This window comes from Oncorhynchus masou, chromosome 28 (assembly GCF_036934945.1).
Source record: "Oncorhynchus masou masou isolate Uvic2021 chromosome 28, UVic_Omas_1.1, whole genome shotgun sequence".
Taxonomy (NCBI): Eukaryota; Metazoa; Chordata; class Actinopteri; order Salmoniformes; family Salmonidae; genus Oncorhynchus; species Oncorhynchus masou.
Window position 1 is genome coordinate 74,691,275 of NC_088239.1, and position 15,058 is coordinate 74,706,332.

Sequence of the window (15,058 nt, forward strand, 5' to 3'; positions counted from 1 at the left end):
CTGTATATAGCCTCCTTACGGTTATTTTATTGTCGTTCTTATTTTTTACTTTAGTTAATTTAGTAAAAAACTTTAAGTCTTATTTTTCTTAAAAACTGCATTGTTGGTTAAGGGCTTGCAAGTAAGCAGTTCACGGTAAGGTCTACTAAATCCCCAAATTAACATACCAAGCTTTCTGCTTAGATGCATACAACCTGACAACTAGTGAGCTGACTATATTTCGTCCGAATCCCCAAAAAGCACTCAAATCCTTTTCTCTCTAATAAATATGATCGAAAGCATCTCTGGAGGACTGCAATATTACTGTTTGGTTGCTGTCGTTCCAACGGATTACGTTAGTTCTATTGGTCAGTTACATTCAGGTGGTACATGATATGACGTCATTGTGTACATAGATTTTTGCTGAATTAATGTCCTCCTCTAGGAATTCCAGAACGCTGACTGTTTGGTATTCAAGTGCTATCTAACAACGGGCCATATAAAGATTTTACGACGCCAAAACAGTTCATTTATGATCCTCAAAAACAGAATTACGAGTGGGAATATGGGAAACAACTTCTACCCCGACTTGTTCAGTCAGATGGTTGTTATTTCCGAGTAGCATATGAACGTAGCAAAAAAATAAATAATAATAAATAAAAATCAGTGTACTGTACTGGATGGAAACTAAATCATGTTAAGCGTTATGTTACCATTGGATGGCAATATTGACTCATTTGACTGAATTATGATAATCCAAAGGGGAGGGTTGTCACTAGTTACCACAGCCACAAAGTCATAAACAGTGCCGCGTTCTACAATTTATGTTCTTAAAATGTTATTTTAAACCTAATCCTTAACTATGACGCTAACTTAATGTCTAACCTTAAATAAACCAACATTTTTTGTTTTCATTCATTTTTACAACATAGCCAATTTGGACTTCTTGGCTGTGGTACCTACTGACAACCAAAGAGGAGGCAAAGAAAAATGTAAAAGAAAAGATGCATTTCGTACAGAAAGGCTGGTGTATAGAAAAGATGCATTTCATACAGAAAGGCTGGTGTATAGAAAAGATGCATTTCGTACAGAAAGGCTGGGGTATAGAAGAGATGCATTTCATACAGAAAGGCTGGTGTATAGAAGAGATGCATTTCATACAGAAAGGCTGGTGTATAGAAAAGATGCATTTCATACAGAAAGGCTGGTGTATAGAAGAGATGCATTTCATACAGAAAGGCTGGGGTATAGAAGAGATGCATTTCATACAGAAAGGCTGGTGTATAGAAAAGATGCATTTCATACAGAAAGGCTGGTGTATAGAAAAGATGCATTTCATACAGAAAGGCTGGTGTATAGAAAAGATGCATTTCGTACAGAAAGGCTGGGGTATAGAAAAGATGCATTTCGTACAGAAAGGCTGGGGTATAGAAAAGATGCATTTCGTACAGAAAGGCTGGGGTATAGAAGAGATGCATTTCATACAGAAAGGCTGGGGTATAGAAAAGATGCATTTCATACAGAAAGGCTGGTGTATAGAAAAGATGCATTTCATACAGAAAGGCTGGGGTACAGAAAAGCTTTATAATTTCCACAGTTGCTTTGATCATTAACATTTGACACATTATACAAAAAGGGTAAAAAAGGTCAATTCATTTCCTCAAAGTGTATCATAAAGTAAAAGTATAATCAGATGTTTTATATTAGTTCCTTGGTATTAAGTTATCATGATTACAGTACTTGAGTTTTGCTTTATCAATAACTTTTAGATTTCACTTTTCCAAATGCATACTGAAATGTGTATCCCGTTTAAATTATGTCCATAAAATTAACTGAAATGTGTATAATCAGAAGATAAACACAATGTGTCTTAAAGTGCTAGAATAATTTGTTTCCTTTTAAGCAATAGATCATGGAAGATTATGGGACAACATTGTAATGAGCATGTTTGGATGAAAAAAAATGTGGATACAAAAATTCCCTTGTAATTGCCAATGCATCTTTGTGCTCTGGTGCTGAATTCCAAACAGACCCTTAGTCCCCTTTCCTCAACACTTCATGAAAATCTGAAAGGACCAGAAAGTTATGAGCATGGTTATGGAGTAACTGATTACTTCTACATGTAATCAGTTAATCTGATAACCAAAAAAAACAACTGTAATCAGTTACATTACCAGCTAAAATAGTGTTATCAGATTACAGATACTTTTGAAAAACTAGAGGATTACTCCTTCGATTACTTTTAAATTCAGAAAGGATACATTAGGATACATCGACACCTTCCGGTTTCTCAATTAAGCATTGAAAAAGGCGCAAGTTAAAGTTTGTTCCACCTGAGCGAGTCTGACCACCGTAACGGCACACCAAATGCATTTGTTGTAGCCTTTGTGTCTTCTTCTAATGTCTCTTAAGGGGAAAGTAATCTAAAAGTAACAAAGTAATCAGATTACAGTAATGATTTAGAGTAATCCAAAAGTTGTTACTGATTACAATTTTGGACAGGTAACTAGTAACAGATTACACTTAGAAAGTAACCTACCCAACCCTGTTTATGAGAAACATGCCATTAGGGGCAACAAAAGGCTCCATTTTGAAATCAAGCCAAGGAATGAGCATCACATATCAAAAGGCCCAACTGCTCAAGAGGTAAGCCCATCTGATGGGAACAGGGTACTGTAGAGCTAGCTACTGGGCCTGAAGGAGTTCTTTTGCCCTGTTCTCATCCAGAAGGAAGGGGGTCGTCAGGACCTTCTGTCCCAGCAGCTGCTCCAAACCCTGGGGGAGACAGACATGAAGAGAGCAGATATGGAGAGAGCAGCTTTAGTCAAATCAAATGTTATTGGTCTGGTCACATACACATGGTTAGCAGATGTTATTGCAAGTGTAGCGAAATGCTTGTGCTTCTAGTTCGACAGTGCAGCAATATCTAACGTGTTTGAAAGTGTGCATTTTGAGTATAAAATAAATAAAAATACACCTCCCCCCACTCTCATGGGAAAGTGCCAGTAGATATCATGTTCTTGAGGATGAGAATAAAACAGAACACTTTCCTAATTTGCCATGAGTGCACATTAACAATATTAGAGTGATGAAGTAACTTCTCAGTCTAGTGTAACCTTACAGAGAAACTCAACACTGGACCCTGCAGATTAAATATTAATGGTCATATTGTTAGGAGACTCCAATAGGAGGAAATAAGGGCAGGAAGTGACATCACGTAGGAACTGTTGTTGTGGCCTCACCTCTCCGAAGAAAGACACCAGCGGGGAGATCTCACAGACAGCTGGTGGGTCTTCATCCCGTGTCACCCTAACGAGAATTTGAAAAAGGAAATGGATCATTATCCCAATGTTTCAGGTGCTGGACAGAACAACATATAGGAAAAAATAAAAGATGTCTGCAATTTATAAAATCCCAACTGTGATTTATTGGTGAGATAAGTGCACACACACACACCCACCCTCTAATCCCCATTGAGATCCCCATATTTTATGTAGAGTAGTGCTCACTCCCACCTGGGTCTAGGAGGTAGGGATTTCCCTTGGGCATCCAGGAAGCTGGCTCCTGCAGCCGTCGCCCAGCGGTAGTGCTGTGCCAGTAAGGATTGTCTGGCTGTGGTAGGAGTGTCCAGAGGTGCCCCATCAGCATTTTTCAATGGCGAGAATTCTTCCTCTCTCAGAACCTCAAATGCCACAAATTTCCTGCCAATGTCAGAAGGAAAATGTCTCATATTTGGTGTGCTGGAGAATGTCATTCAGTAGCTAAATATTTTACTGTGTTCCGTTTACATTACATCTTACATGCATTAATATTACATTATGTTTAAATAAGCAATCATTTTGGTAAAATAAGCAGTCAATTTATGGTTACTATGTAACATTAGTAAAATTGTCTAGAATATCATTAAAATATTGGAAACTAGGAAAATTGTGTAATGCAAATCAGTCACAAAATGTGAATTTCACCTTGAAAACTGAAAGACATCAAAAACAAACTTCTCCATTTTGATCCCATTGGGCTTGGTGGGTTTCACCAGGTTTCCTTCCCTGTCCACAAAAGGGACTTTCTTAAGCGCCACGTGCTGCTTCAGCTGGCCCTGAAACTTCCTGAGGAGATAGGTGGACGAATGGAAGACATTACAAACTGTTACATCACAAGTTGGTTTTGCCCAGACAGTTGTATCAGCAATGCAATATGACAAGACAGTGACAGTGTGCAAAATTGTGCAGGAGTGGGGTCCATGTCATTTCAACTCATTCCATTCCAGAAATGGATGTTCATTTAATTTATTCAACCATTACTTTCAGTAAGAATTGTTTTCATTTTTTTCTTCTTACTGAAGTGTTGTGCACATGACTTGTACATAGTGGTTTTATTTTTGCCCCATTACAGTATACATCTCTTCACCACTCACTGTGCCACTTCGTTGAGGAAGGGCCGTGTGAAGAAGTGGTTGCAGATGTTTCCTGCGCTGTACACCAGCTCTCCTCCTGGGTCTCGCTGCTCGGCCGTCTCTGGGCGGAGCTCGCTGTACTCCACCACCTGGTACACCCCCTTCACCTTGCATACCACGCCCACCGGCTCCGCTGGGTACGCCTTCTCAACTACCTGGAAATAGTCATGTCAACTGTCATAACATTTGAAATCTTAAGAATGTAGAACCAAATGTGCATATAAATAACATGCATGTGACCAAGTTATAACAAGTATACAACCTAATAAGTGTGGATCAGCAAAACATGCCCGCATGATTACATTGTAGGTGTGATGATTTGCTTTAGTTTACCTTGGCACCGCAGTCTGCTCCTTTACTCACGCAGAAACCAATGAAGATAGGGTCGGCCATTTTGACCAGGATGTTGTCTACACAGTAGACGTGGAGGTACTCCACACCCCTCTCCTCCATGTTCTCAAGTACCTTGTTATCCACCAGTGCTCGGTACAGGCCACCATTTCCATCTAAAAGTTTAGAGAGAAGGAAAAGAGAATCATGGATTCATATGCACTGCCCCGATCAACTAAATTGCATTAAAGATGCAATATGCAGAAATCAAAATCAAATTGTATTGGTCACATACACATGGTTAGCAGATACTATTGCGGGTGTAGCGAAATGCTTGTGCTTCTAGTTCCAACAGTGCAGTAATATCTAACAAGTAATCTAACAATTTCCCAACAACTATCTATCTAATACACACAAATCTAAAGGGGTGAATGGGAATATGTCTTTCCTGATTGTTAAAATTCTAATAGTAAGCCTAATTTCAGTTTGTGACAAAACAAGCAGTCATTGTGTAGGGCAGGAGTATTCTTACCCTTCGAGGTCCGGAGCATGCTGGTTTTTTGCTCTACCTAATAATTAATTGCACACACCTAGTGTCCCAAGGCTAAAGCAGTCGCTGATTAAATGGGAACAATGAAAAAAATGCAGTGGAACTGGCTTCGGGGTCCAGAGTTGAGTTTGAGGGGAGTAGAGACTCATTATACCATCTAAACTGCCATGAAATGTTTTCCATAACCAAAAATATTATATTTTCAGCTGTTTGAAACTGGTGTACAAAACCGAAAGTAAAAATATGAAAAACTAAAAAAATTAAGAACGAGAAGCATAGAAATAGACCACTGCTTCTTAGATTTGCTTTCAACGAGAATGACAGATCTGTAACTAACATTTCTATATGAATTTGGTCAGGTTGCCCAAAAAGTTACATATTCCTGCTTTAATAAAAACTTCACTTTAATCTGCCAACCAACTCCATGCCATTTTCTTACCTGGGGCCATAGCTATCTTCCCTTTGTCCTGTAGGATGACTTTTCCATCAAAGGTCACAGCAGGGATCATCCTTTGCTCGAACATGACCACGTCAGAGGGATCCAGACCAAAGTACTTATTCTCCTGGAAGAACTTCTTGGTAGGATCCAGGGTAAACTCACTGGTCATGATGTACCTGATGATGGCAGAACAGTAGCATAGCGCACACAGAGGAAAACCAATGTCAGAGAGCAGGAACGCTCAGTCAAATTGAGAAATTTTAAGTTTACAAATATACACTGCTCAAAAAAATTATGGGAACACTTAAAACAACACAATGTAACTCCAAGTCAATCACACTTCTGTGAAATCAAACTGTCCACTTCGGAAGCAACACTGATTGACAATAAATTTCACATGCTGTTGTGCAAATGGAATAGACAACAGGTGGAAATTATAGGCAATTAGCAAGACACCCCCAATAAAGGAGTGGTTCAGCAGGTGGGGACCACAGACCACTTCTCAGTTCCTATGCTTCCTGGCTGATGTTTTGGTCACTTTTGAATGCTGGCGGTGCTTTCACTCTAATGGTAGCGTGAGACGGAGTCTACAACCCACACAAGTGGCTCAGGTAGTGCAGCTCATCCAGGATGGCACTTCAATGCGAGCTGTGGCAAGAAGGTTTGCTCTGTCTGTCAGCGTAGTGTCCAGAGCATGGAGGCGCTACCAGGAGACAGGCCAGTACATCAGGAGATGTGGAGGAGGCCGTAGGAGGTCAACAACCCAGCAGCAGGACCGCTACCTCCGTCTTTGTGCAAGGAGGAGCAGGAGGAGCACTGCCAGAGCCCTACAAAATGACCTCCAGCAGGCCACAAATGTGCATATGTCTGCTCAAACGGTCAGAAACAGACTCCATGAGGGTGGTATGAGGGCCCGACGTCCACAGGTGGGGGTTGTGCTTACAGCCCAACAACGTGCAGGACGTTTGGCATTTGCCAGAGAACACAAAGATTGGCAAATTCGCCACTGACGCCCTGTGCTCTTCACAGATGAAAGCAGGTTCACACTGAGCACATGTGACAGTCTGGAGACGCCGTGGAGAACGTTCTGCTGCCTGCAACATCCTCCAGCATGAACGGTTTGGCGTTGGGTTAGTCATGGTGTGGGGTGGCATTTCTTTGGGGAGCCGCACAGCCCTCCATGTGCTCGCCAGAGGTAGCCTGACTGCCATTAGGTACCGAGATGAGATCCTCAGAACCATATGCTGGTGCGGTTGGCCCTGGGTTCCTCCTAATGCAAGACAATGCTCGACCTCATGTGGCTGGAGTGTGTCAGCAGTTCCTGCAAGAGGAAGGCATTGACGCTATGGACTGGCCCGCCCGTTCCCCAGACCTAAATCCAATTGAGCACATCTGGGACATCATGTCTCGCTCCATCCAGCAACGCCACGTTGCACCACAGACTGTCCAGGAGTTGGCGGATGCTTTAGTCCAGGTCTGGGAGGAGATCCCTCAGGAGACCATCCGCCACCTCATCAGGAGCATGCCCAGGCGTTGTAGGGAGGTCATACAGGCACGTGGAGGTGACACACACACTACTGAGCCTCAGTTTTACTTGTTTTAAGGACATTACATCAAAGTTGGATCAGCCCAATAAGAATATTTCATTCATTCAGATCTAGGATGTGTTATTTTAGTGTTCCCTTTATTTTTTTGAGCAGTGTAGTATTGTGTGATCTGCAGTTTTTTTTATTTTGTTTTGATCATGTGTTTGGAAATGAATCTGATTCTGCACATATTGCACTGAATTGAAATTGTGCCAGCTCATAAAATGAGAGCAGTCAATTGACCGCCATGAGATCTCACCATGGTACTGTGCACTTTGATCCATGCTTTGCATTCGCCAGTTCCTGTATTTTGCAGATGCGCTCTGCCTGGATTTGATACAGAGTTTTGCTGCTCGGGAGACCCACATTATACATCCCTTTGGGGTATGAAACCCCAAGACGGGTCCCCTGGCCACCAGCCAACAGCAGCACAGCCACTCTGTTCTGGGAAATTTGCAAAAACCCTGTAAAAGGACAATAGCAGAGAAAAGAAAACAATTATTACAGCACCATGGCAGAGCTCAGACAAACCAATGAAACAAGGTTGACACTGACATTCACCAAATAGGTGTTAGTATCAACATTTGCATTTGCTGTAGTTTTATAGAGTAAGCTACTATGTTGGTGCATTACAGTGGCCTGACAGTCCTCATTTACCATTACCAATCCCTGACCTATGCTTGATCAAAATGTAAGTGTAATTGCCATACATTCAAATGACAGTGGGACCCAGGCACATACACAGATAGAGGTCTAAGGGTGCCTGAGCACCTGCCCCCTTGCCCTCCTATGAGAGTGTTTTAATCATTACATTTTTAAATTATTTTCTCTCTTGTTATTTAAATGAATTTCCCATCAAACTAGCTAATTTCTTGGAATATTCCCCCTCCCCCACTTCACTGACCCCATGAGTGCTGGCACCTACACTTGTCCTGCAGGCAGAAGCTACTGGGCACACACTGGTTGAATACATTTTGTTTCCACGCCATTTCAATTCAACGACGTTTAATCAACGTCGAATAGATGTTGAATTGACGTGTGCCCAGTGGGAAGGAACCAGCTCTGAACGGCAGTGTAGAAATGGCTTCCTTTTGAGTTGCAAGGGAAGGCTTCAATTCGACTGTTTGCTAGTAAGCCTAAGAGGCAGATGTCAGCAGCAGAATGAACTCCAATCACAAGTAAAGACTAGTTGGAATTGTTTCAACAGTGTAGCTTACTAGCTATTGGATTTAGATAATGACATTCGCTATGATCAGATGATAGCCCACCCCTCTTTGTAGTCTTATAGGAACCATCCTGATCTCGCATATGTAAGTTTGTGAGATCAGGGTGGTTCATGAGGCTACCCTCTTTGAGCAGTAGGCTATAAACTTACTTACAGTGGGATTTTGCAGAAAATAAAGGCATATTCTAAAAAATATGTTGAAATTTGGTTACAGGAGCATTAGATACTTCTCATATTTTACACAAGTCGCGACAATTCCAAGTGCAGAAAAGTTGAGTCACTCAATTATTTAAAAAAATATATATTTAAAAAGGGGCAATCTGCAATTGCTAAATAAATGTTGGGATTTATAAGTAACATTACCCATTGATTCTTGAAGAATATAACTTAGAAATGCCTCAGGGGTGTATGCTTAGTCCCCTCCTGTAATCCCTGTTCACCCATGACTGCATGGCCAAGCACGACTAACACCATCATTAAGTTTGCTGACAACACAACAGTGGTTGGCCTGATCACCGACAACGATGAGACAGCCTATAGGGAGGAGGCCAGAGACCTGGCAGTGTGGTGCCAGGACAACAAACCCTCCCTCAACGTGAGCAAGACAAAGGAGCTGATCGTGGACAACGGGAAAAGGAGGACCAAACACGCCCCCATTCACATCAACGGGGCTTTAGTGGAGCGGGTCAAAAGTTTAAAGTTCACATCACCAACAAACTATCATGGTTTAAACACACCAAGACAGTTGTGAAGAGGGCACGACAACACCTTTTCCCCCTGAGGAGAGTGAAAAGATTTGGCATGGGTCCCCAAATCATTCAAAAAAAATATCCAGCTGCACCATCCAGAGCATCCTGACCGGTTGTATCACTGCCTTGTATGGCAACTGCTCGGCATCAACCTTTAGGCGCTATTGAGGGTAGTGCTTACGGCCCAGTACATCACTGGGGCCAAGCTTCCTGCCATCCAGGACCTATATACTAGGCGGTGTCAGAGGAAGGCCCAAACAATTAGTTATTTTATTGTGTTTATATTTTACTTAAGTTTATTTCGTAAATAATTGTTTTACTTGTCGTAACGCATCAGAGCCCCACAAATATACACTTGCTTCACAAATTTGACGTGTTAGTCATTTAGCAGACGTTCTTATCCAGAGCAAATTACAGGAGCAATTAGGATTACGTGCCATGCTCAAGGGCACATCAACAGATTTTGCACCTATTCCGCAGGAGGAATCGAACCGGCAACCTTTCGGTTACTGACCCAACGCTCTCTAAACGCTTGGATGGAATAGTAATGGAGTAATGCTTCTAAACATTGTATAAAAAAATACATTTAAAAAACTGTATAGATTTAAAACATGCTTAAAACTATAATTTTTATATCGTGGATGGTCAATCCTTGCATCCCATATCGCTGTCTATGAATTTAAGAGGTTACATTTTCTCCAGGATCATCCTGAGGCGGAGATTACTTCGTTATTGGCAATTCCTGATTTCACTTCAAATTAGCTAGTTGAGTGTTTACTTTTCTCATATCGAGAATACAGTAGCCTACCTTCATTTTCCCAGCCAGTTAAGGCGGTGTGATCACTCTTCCGAATGCTCCCGATGAATTCTGAAGATACTGGCTCAATTTGCTGGTCTGCGGCTGTTGCGGAATGATCAGTTTTAGCAGACTCCGCCGCCCGTTCACAGTGCTCGCGCAATTCATTTAAATCCAACTGAGACAACTCAACCAGAAATGTGTTTTTGTCATCCCCAGAAAGTTCAGACCAAAATTGCAGAACGTGAGACTGTCCTGCATGTTCTAAAGAAGATTTTATTTCCTCAAATGAAAGCATTTTCACAACCTAATATTCAGAAGAAACACGTTCACCTATACCATGTTACACAGCCGTGGTAAAGGTTAGTTTGACTTGGTCAATCTTCGGTTTGTTACCTCCCTTCGTCAGGAACTCGTGACTTGTGCAGGGCTCAGTAGGAAAGAGCTAAATACACAAAGACTGTCTTGTGATTAAATTTGAGTTGCTGCCTGTGGCTGGGCAAAGCAAAACCACACAACTGCGCATTCATCAAAATATGAAGAAACATTTTAGTTTTAGATGCGGTTCTCTCTCGGTGGTTGGCTTGCTATATTACAAACACTGTACAATGACTACAGTATCCAACTGCAGCCCCGGAGAAATTTAAACACTACTTTGAGTGGAAATCGTTTGATCGCGCCAAGGAAAGAAGGAAGGATGCATTTTTAAAGTATTCGATTTCAACACCGCGAACCCGTTCTGTTGGGGGAGGAGTTTGGGGGCGGGGGGGTGCGCGTTCTGGCGAGCGCGAGAAGAGGAGAGTGTGTGCATGAGCAAAGCCTCTCTCGTTCACGACACGCTTTATTTGCACTCTCCACCATTCAAGGTGGAACTTCACCTTTCTCTTCCCCGAGGAGAAGTCTAAACAACAGGGAATATATATTCTGACGCAAACATCTACGGTGTTCGAAAATCATGGCAGCCTCGTCGGCGAAAGTCGTTAGAAAGGAAAACTCTAATCATGATGGAGCGGACGAGACCTCCGGTAAGAAATGGCGGCCTCCTATACAACGCAATTTATTGGTTTTATATTGCAAAACTGTTACCATGGCGTATACTTTTGGTTAAGCGAACACTCTTTAGTTAGTCCAAAACGATGTACTTATTTGATGGAGGCTTTAGCCAACGGTGAAATGTGATGGCTCTTGCAGGACTCTTACTGAGAACAGAACTTGCTAACTGGCTAGCCAACTATGCTACAACGTCGTTGGAGGAGGCCATGTTGTGCCTTGTACAAGCTCATTGTGCCACGCAGGTTTGGGAGTAATTCGCGTGTACTTCCAAATTAAAGTAACTTCTTAAGGTTAAGTACCTTGCACATGATTTGTTAACTTCACGTTGTTTCGGAAATAGCCAGCTAGTTAGTAGACTAACAAATGCGGCAGCTAAGTTGGCTAGCAAGCTAACATTTGTTTGCGTGAGGCCCAACATTCATTGTTGCTCCGCCATCGCGGTTTGCACCCACGCGTAGAAGTACTTGCTTGCCATTGTAAACTAACAAAATGCAGCACTAGGGTCGACATAGATTACTACAAAAATTTTGCACTAGTTAGATCCTAATAGTCGGCTATTATGCCAACCGGCTGTCTGAGGGGTGAAACCAGTCCCCAGCGTGCGGCGGCCACTTCATTCAAACCACGCGGCCTTGAGAAACAGCAGGAAGCTGCATCAGAGTACTTTGGCTAGAGCTACTTACTTGAGAGATAATCGTTACTACAAAAGATGGTGGAATGCTTAGCTTTTTGGTACCCAATGCGCAAGTCTTCGTGTACTATACGTTGTTTACTTTGGTTGGTTCTTTACCATGTCTTTATTTTTACCATCAAGATGTTCTACATGTACATGCCCATCCAATTTCATTAATTTATTTCAAGTAAATTAACACGATTTTAATCTCTTTCAGAAAAAGAGCAACAAGAAGCTATTGAACACATTGACGAAGTACAAAATGAAATTGACAGGTGAGTTAACTATCCTGGAACTTCTGTGGTTTATAAGACGGACCTTTTACCATATCCATCTCATCCAATTGTGTTGCACAATTCTCTTCCCTCTAGATTGAACGAACAGGCCAGTGAGGAGATTTTAAAAGTAGAGCAGAAGTACAATAAGTTACGCCAGCCGTTCTTCCAGAAGCGGTCAGACCTCATAGCTAAAATCCCCAACTTCTGGGTCACTACATTTGTTAACCACCCACAAGGTAAGTTCAGATATCATGCTCTTATTTTACTGGTTTGTGTTCTTTTCTTGAGGAATTGTACACTTATTGTACATGGTGGGATTCTGCACGTGACAAATGTTTCCATCTGTCTGATTTAAGGGGTTGATATGCAAACTGTTGTTCGGTGACAAAATTTCTATGTAAATGTGTTCTTGTTTTCAGTTTCAGCCCTTCTTGGTGAAGAGGATGAGGAGGCACTTCATTACCTTACCAGAGTGGAGGTGACTGAGTTTGAGGACATCAAGTCGGGTTACAGAATAGATTTTGTAAGTATTTATATCTTTTTTTTGATCGTGCATTTCAAACTAAATGGCGCGTAAATTAACCAGATTGTTTTTTCCCCCAGTACTTCGATGAGAACCCGTACTTTGAGAACAAAATCCTCTCCAAAGAGTTTCACTTGAATGAAAGTGGGGATCCATCTTCAAAGTCAACTGAAATCAAATGGAAGACTGGAAAGGTATGTTTACACCTACATTTTTAGTGTGTCTTATATGTAGTCTTTTTTTATATATATATATTTCACGTCCTGTCTTGTGACGTCATGCTGGATGCAAAATGCGTGGCGTTGCTGTTTTTGTGTTTTTATTCATTTGTCCCCAATCACAGGACCTGACAAAGCGTGCCGGCCAAACGCCGAACAAGGCTGGCAAGAAGAGGCAACATGAAGAACCAGAGAGCTTCTTCACCTGGTTCACAGATCACTCTGACGCTGGGGCAGACGAACTAGGAGAAGTCGTTAAGGATGACATCTGGCCAAACCCATTGCAGTATTACCTGGTACGATTTCATGCTTATTGTCCATAGTTCTTTGTTGACTGCCCATGGTGTGCTAAACATTTTTGAATTGGTGCCAGCACCGTCTTACTCTGGTAGAGTATTCTGCATGTTTCTTACAATTATCCAAAATATCTTGGCAATAGGGTCAGACCAAAGTGGCTCTGTAAAAGGTGAATTCTGTGAGATTTTTCTAAAGGGTGTTCCGGGGACACTTTCAGAAGTGTTCTACGGAGCATGACAACCATATCCAGCCACCTAGACATCTCTTCTGGATTCCTAGATTCTGGACTGTAAATCGTCTCATGCTGGCATTATGTTTGGGAACTCTTATTCATATAAAATCTCAACTCGTCAAGGTCCCTGACATGGATGATGAGGAAGGGGAAGGTGAGGAAGATGAGGAAGAGGGCTTGGAGGACATCGATGAGGAAGGGGATGAGGATGAAGGAGAGGAAGATGACGATGAGGAAGGAGAAGGAGAGGTATGGTAGAGGTCATTCACTCCGGTCTTGTTTGGACAATATTGTCAACGTTATAAAAACAGTTGTTGGTTGACTGCCACTTGTCTGAAATGTTAGTCTCCGGGCATGGGGTTAAATGTGTATCTCTTTTCTACAGGATGACGGTGAGGATGATTAAGGCAGAAAAGGACATATTCCAACCTATACCTTTGCCCATTCTTTCCTTCTAATCATCCTTCAATGCTTGGGAGCAAGAAGCTTTGTTTTTCATTTTATTTTTGTATTATTTTGTGCTCTGTCTCCTGTTCCACAAGCTTCCGCCTGTCCATACCATGTCTGAAGACGAGTAAATTCCCAGATCAGAAAACTCTGCCGTCTCGCGTGTCATAAAACTACTACACATGTCCATGAAGACCAATAAAAGTACAGGCATTCTGCACGTCATCTTAGACTAAAATAAAGTCGACTAGCAATTTATATGTATGATAAATAAGGTTTCTGTTAACTTGTGAGTTGAATAAAGATAAGCAATGGTGCAGTGATAACTTAGCATCCCTGGCCACGTTTTTATTTTATACATTTTCTTTAATGCAGAGTTTGGGGGGGGGGGGTCTTCTGGAGTTGACACATTTTCTTCGTCATGCGTTGTACTAACGGAAAGCACCGGCTTGTTCCTGTCAGCGATTGTAAATGTTTTGGGGTTGATATCTTGGTATGACACGGTTATTATTGTAGACAGTTAAATGGGGTTTGGTGGGGTAAGTGGGCATTTGACACCTCAACATTTGGGTTTATGTTGATTGACTTTTCATTGTAATGTTTTACAGACACCCATGAGGTTTGAAAATGACATTTTTAATAAAAACAAAACCCAAAAAAAGTCCTCTTGTAATTTTGAACTTGGCTAATTAGCAGGTTATTTAAGAGAAAGTAGAGACCCTATAGAATCTCAAGGGATATACTAGTGATCTCCACCTTTTCCACTGGAAACTGTTCACATTAACATTTTAAGTGTACCAGTTGCTTTGTTACAATAAATGTATACACAAGTGTTTGGGGTAGTTTCTGAACTGTTTTGACACAATGTGTGTTGTGGGGGTATCTAATTTAAGCTGATGGGGAAACAATTGTTACTGTCTGGAGAGCCTTCTACTGATCATTTGATTTTTCAAGGTCATCCATTGTTCTATAGTCACAACAGCTAGTCAGTTGCTCACCTTAACTTAAATCAAGTATTTTTTTGTGTGTAAATCCCCTATGATTGAATGCTGGATGGGTCATTCATATTCAATGGGACCACTGACTTGGTCAACTCACAAATGCATTCTGTATATTCCAAATACTTCAAATAAAACCTGCCCTTCCCCTGGTTGGCAGGCTAGAATTCTACCACAAATGCTTGAGAAATAATATGAACTGTCTCAGACAGTGCCCCTGTTGACATTCTTG

The 15,058-nt window shown here is 41.6% G+C and overlaps 2 protein-coding genes across 2 annotated transcripts; one reads left to right on the top strand and one right to left on the bottom strand.

The window, feature by feature from the left end:
- Nucleotides 1-1,544: 1,544 nt before the first annotated feature.
- uap1l1 (UDP-N-acetylglucosamine pyrophosphorylase 1, like 1) lies at nucleotides 1,545-10,848 on the bottom strand. The gene is made up of 9 exons (XM_064943322.1): nucleotides 10,120-10,848; nucleotides 7,597-7,801; nucleotides 5,752-5,927; nucleotides 4,766-4,938; nucleotides 4,394-4,587; nucleotides 3,945-4,085; nucleotides 3,495-3,680; nucleotides 3,222-3,288; nucleotides 1,545-2,754 (listed from the first exon to the last, which is right to left on the bottom strand). The coding sequence occupies exons 1-9, from the start codon at nucleotides 10,403-10,405 to the stop codon at nucleotides 2,665-2,667; spliced, it is 1,518 nt and encodes a 505-aa protein (XP_064799394.1). The 5' UTR covers nucleotides 10,406-10,848; the 3' UTR covers nucleotides 1,545-2,664.
- Nucleotides 10,849-10,888: 40 nt separating this feature from the next.
- LOC135518273 (protein SET-like) lies at nucleotides 10,889-14,663 on the top strand. Its single transcript, XM_064943326.1, has 8 exons — nucleotides 10,889-11,132; nucleotides 12,051-12,108; nucleotides 12,205-12,347; nucleotides 12,531-12,634; nucleotides 12,715-12,828; nucleotides 12,978-13,148; nucleotides 13,505-13,630; nucleotides 13,767-14,663. The coding sequence occupies exons 1-8, from the start codon at nucleotides 11,063-11,065 to the stop codon at nucleotides 13,785-13,787; spliced, it is 807 nt and encodes a 268-aa protein (XP_064799398.1). The 5' UTR covers nucleotides 10,889-11,062; the 3' UTR covers nucleotides 13,788-14,663.
- The last annotated feature ends 395 nt before the right edge of the window (nucleotides 14,664-15,058 follow it).

Excerpts from the sequence above, each read along its gene's own strand:
- uap1l1 (XM_064943322.1), bottom strand. The coding sequence starts at position 10,405 with ATGCTTTCATTTGAGGAAATAAAATCTTCTTTAGAACATGCAGGACAG. Across the intron at positions 7,802-10,119 it reads AACTGGCTGGGAAAATGAAG|GGTTTTTGCAAATTTCCCAG; the intron begins GTAGGCTACTGT and ends GTCCTTTTACAG. Across the intron at positions 4,939-5,751 it reads GAAGATAGCTATGGCCCCAG|ATGGAAATGGTGGCCTGTAC; the intron begins GTAAGAAAATGG and ends CTAAACTTTTAG.
- LOC135518273 (XM_064943326.1), top strand. The coding sequence starts at position 11,063 with ATGGCAGCCTCGTCGGCGAAAGTCGTTAGAAAGGAAAACTCTAATCAT. Across the intron at positions 11,133-12,050 it reads TGGAGCGGACGAGACCTCCG|AAAAAGAGCAACAAGAAGCT; the intron begins GTAAGAAATGGC and ends AATCTCTTTCAG. Across the intron at positions 13,631-13,766 it reads ATGAGGAAGGAGAAGGAGAG|GATGACGGTGAGGATGATTA; the intron begins GTATGGTAGAGG and ends TCTTTTCTACAG.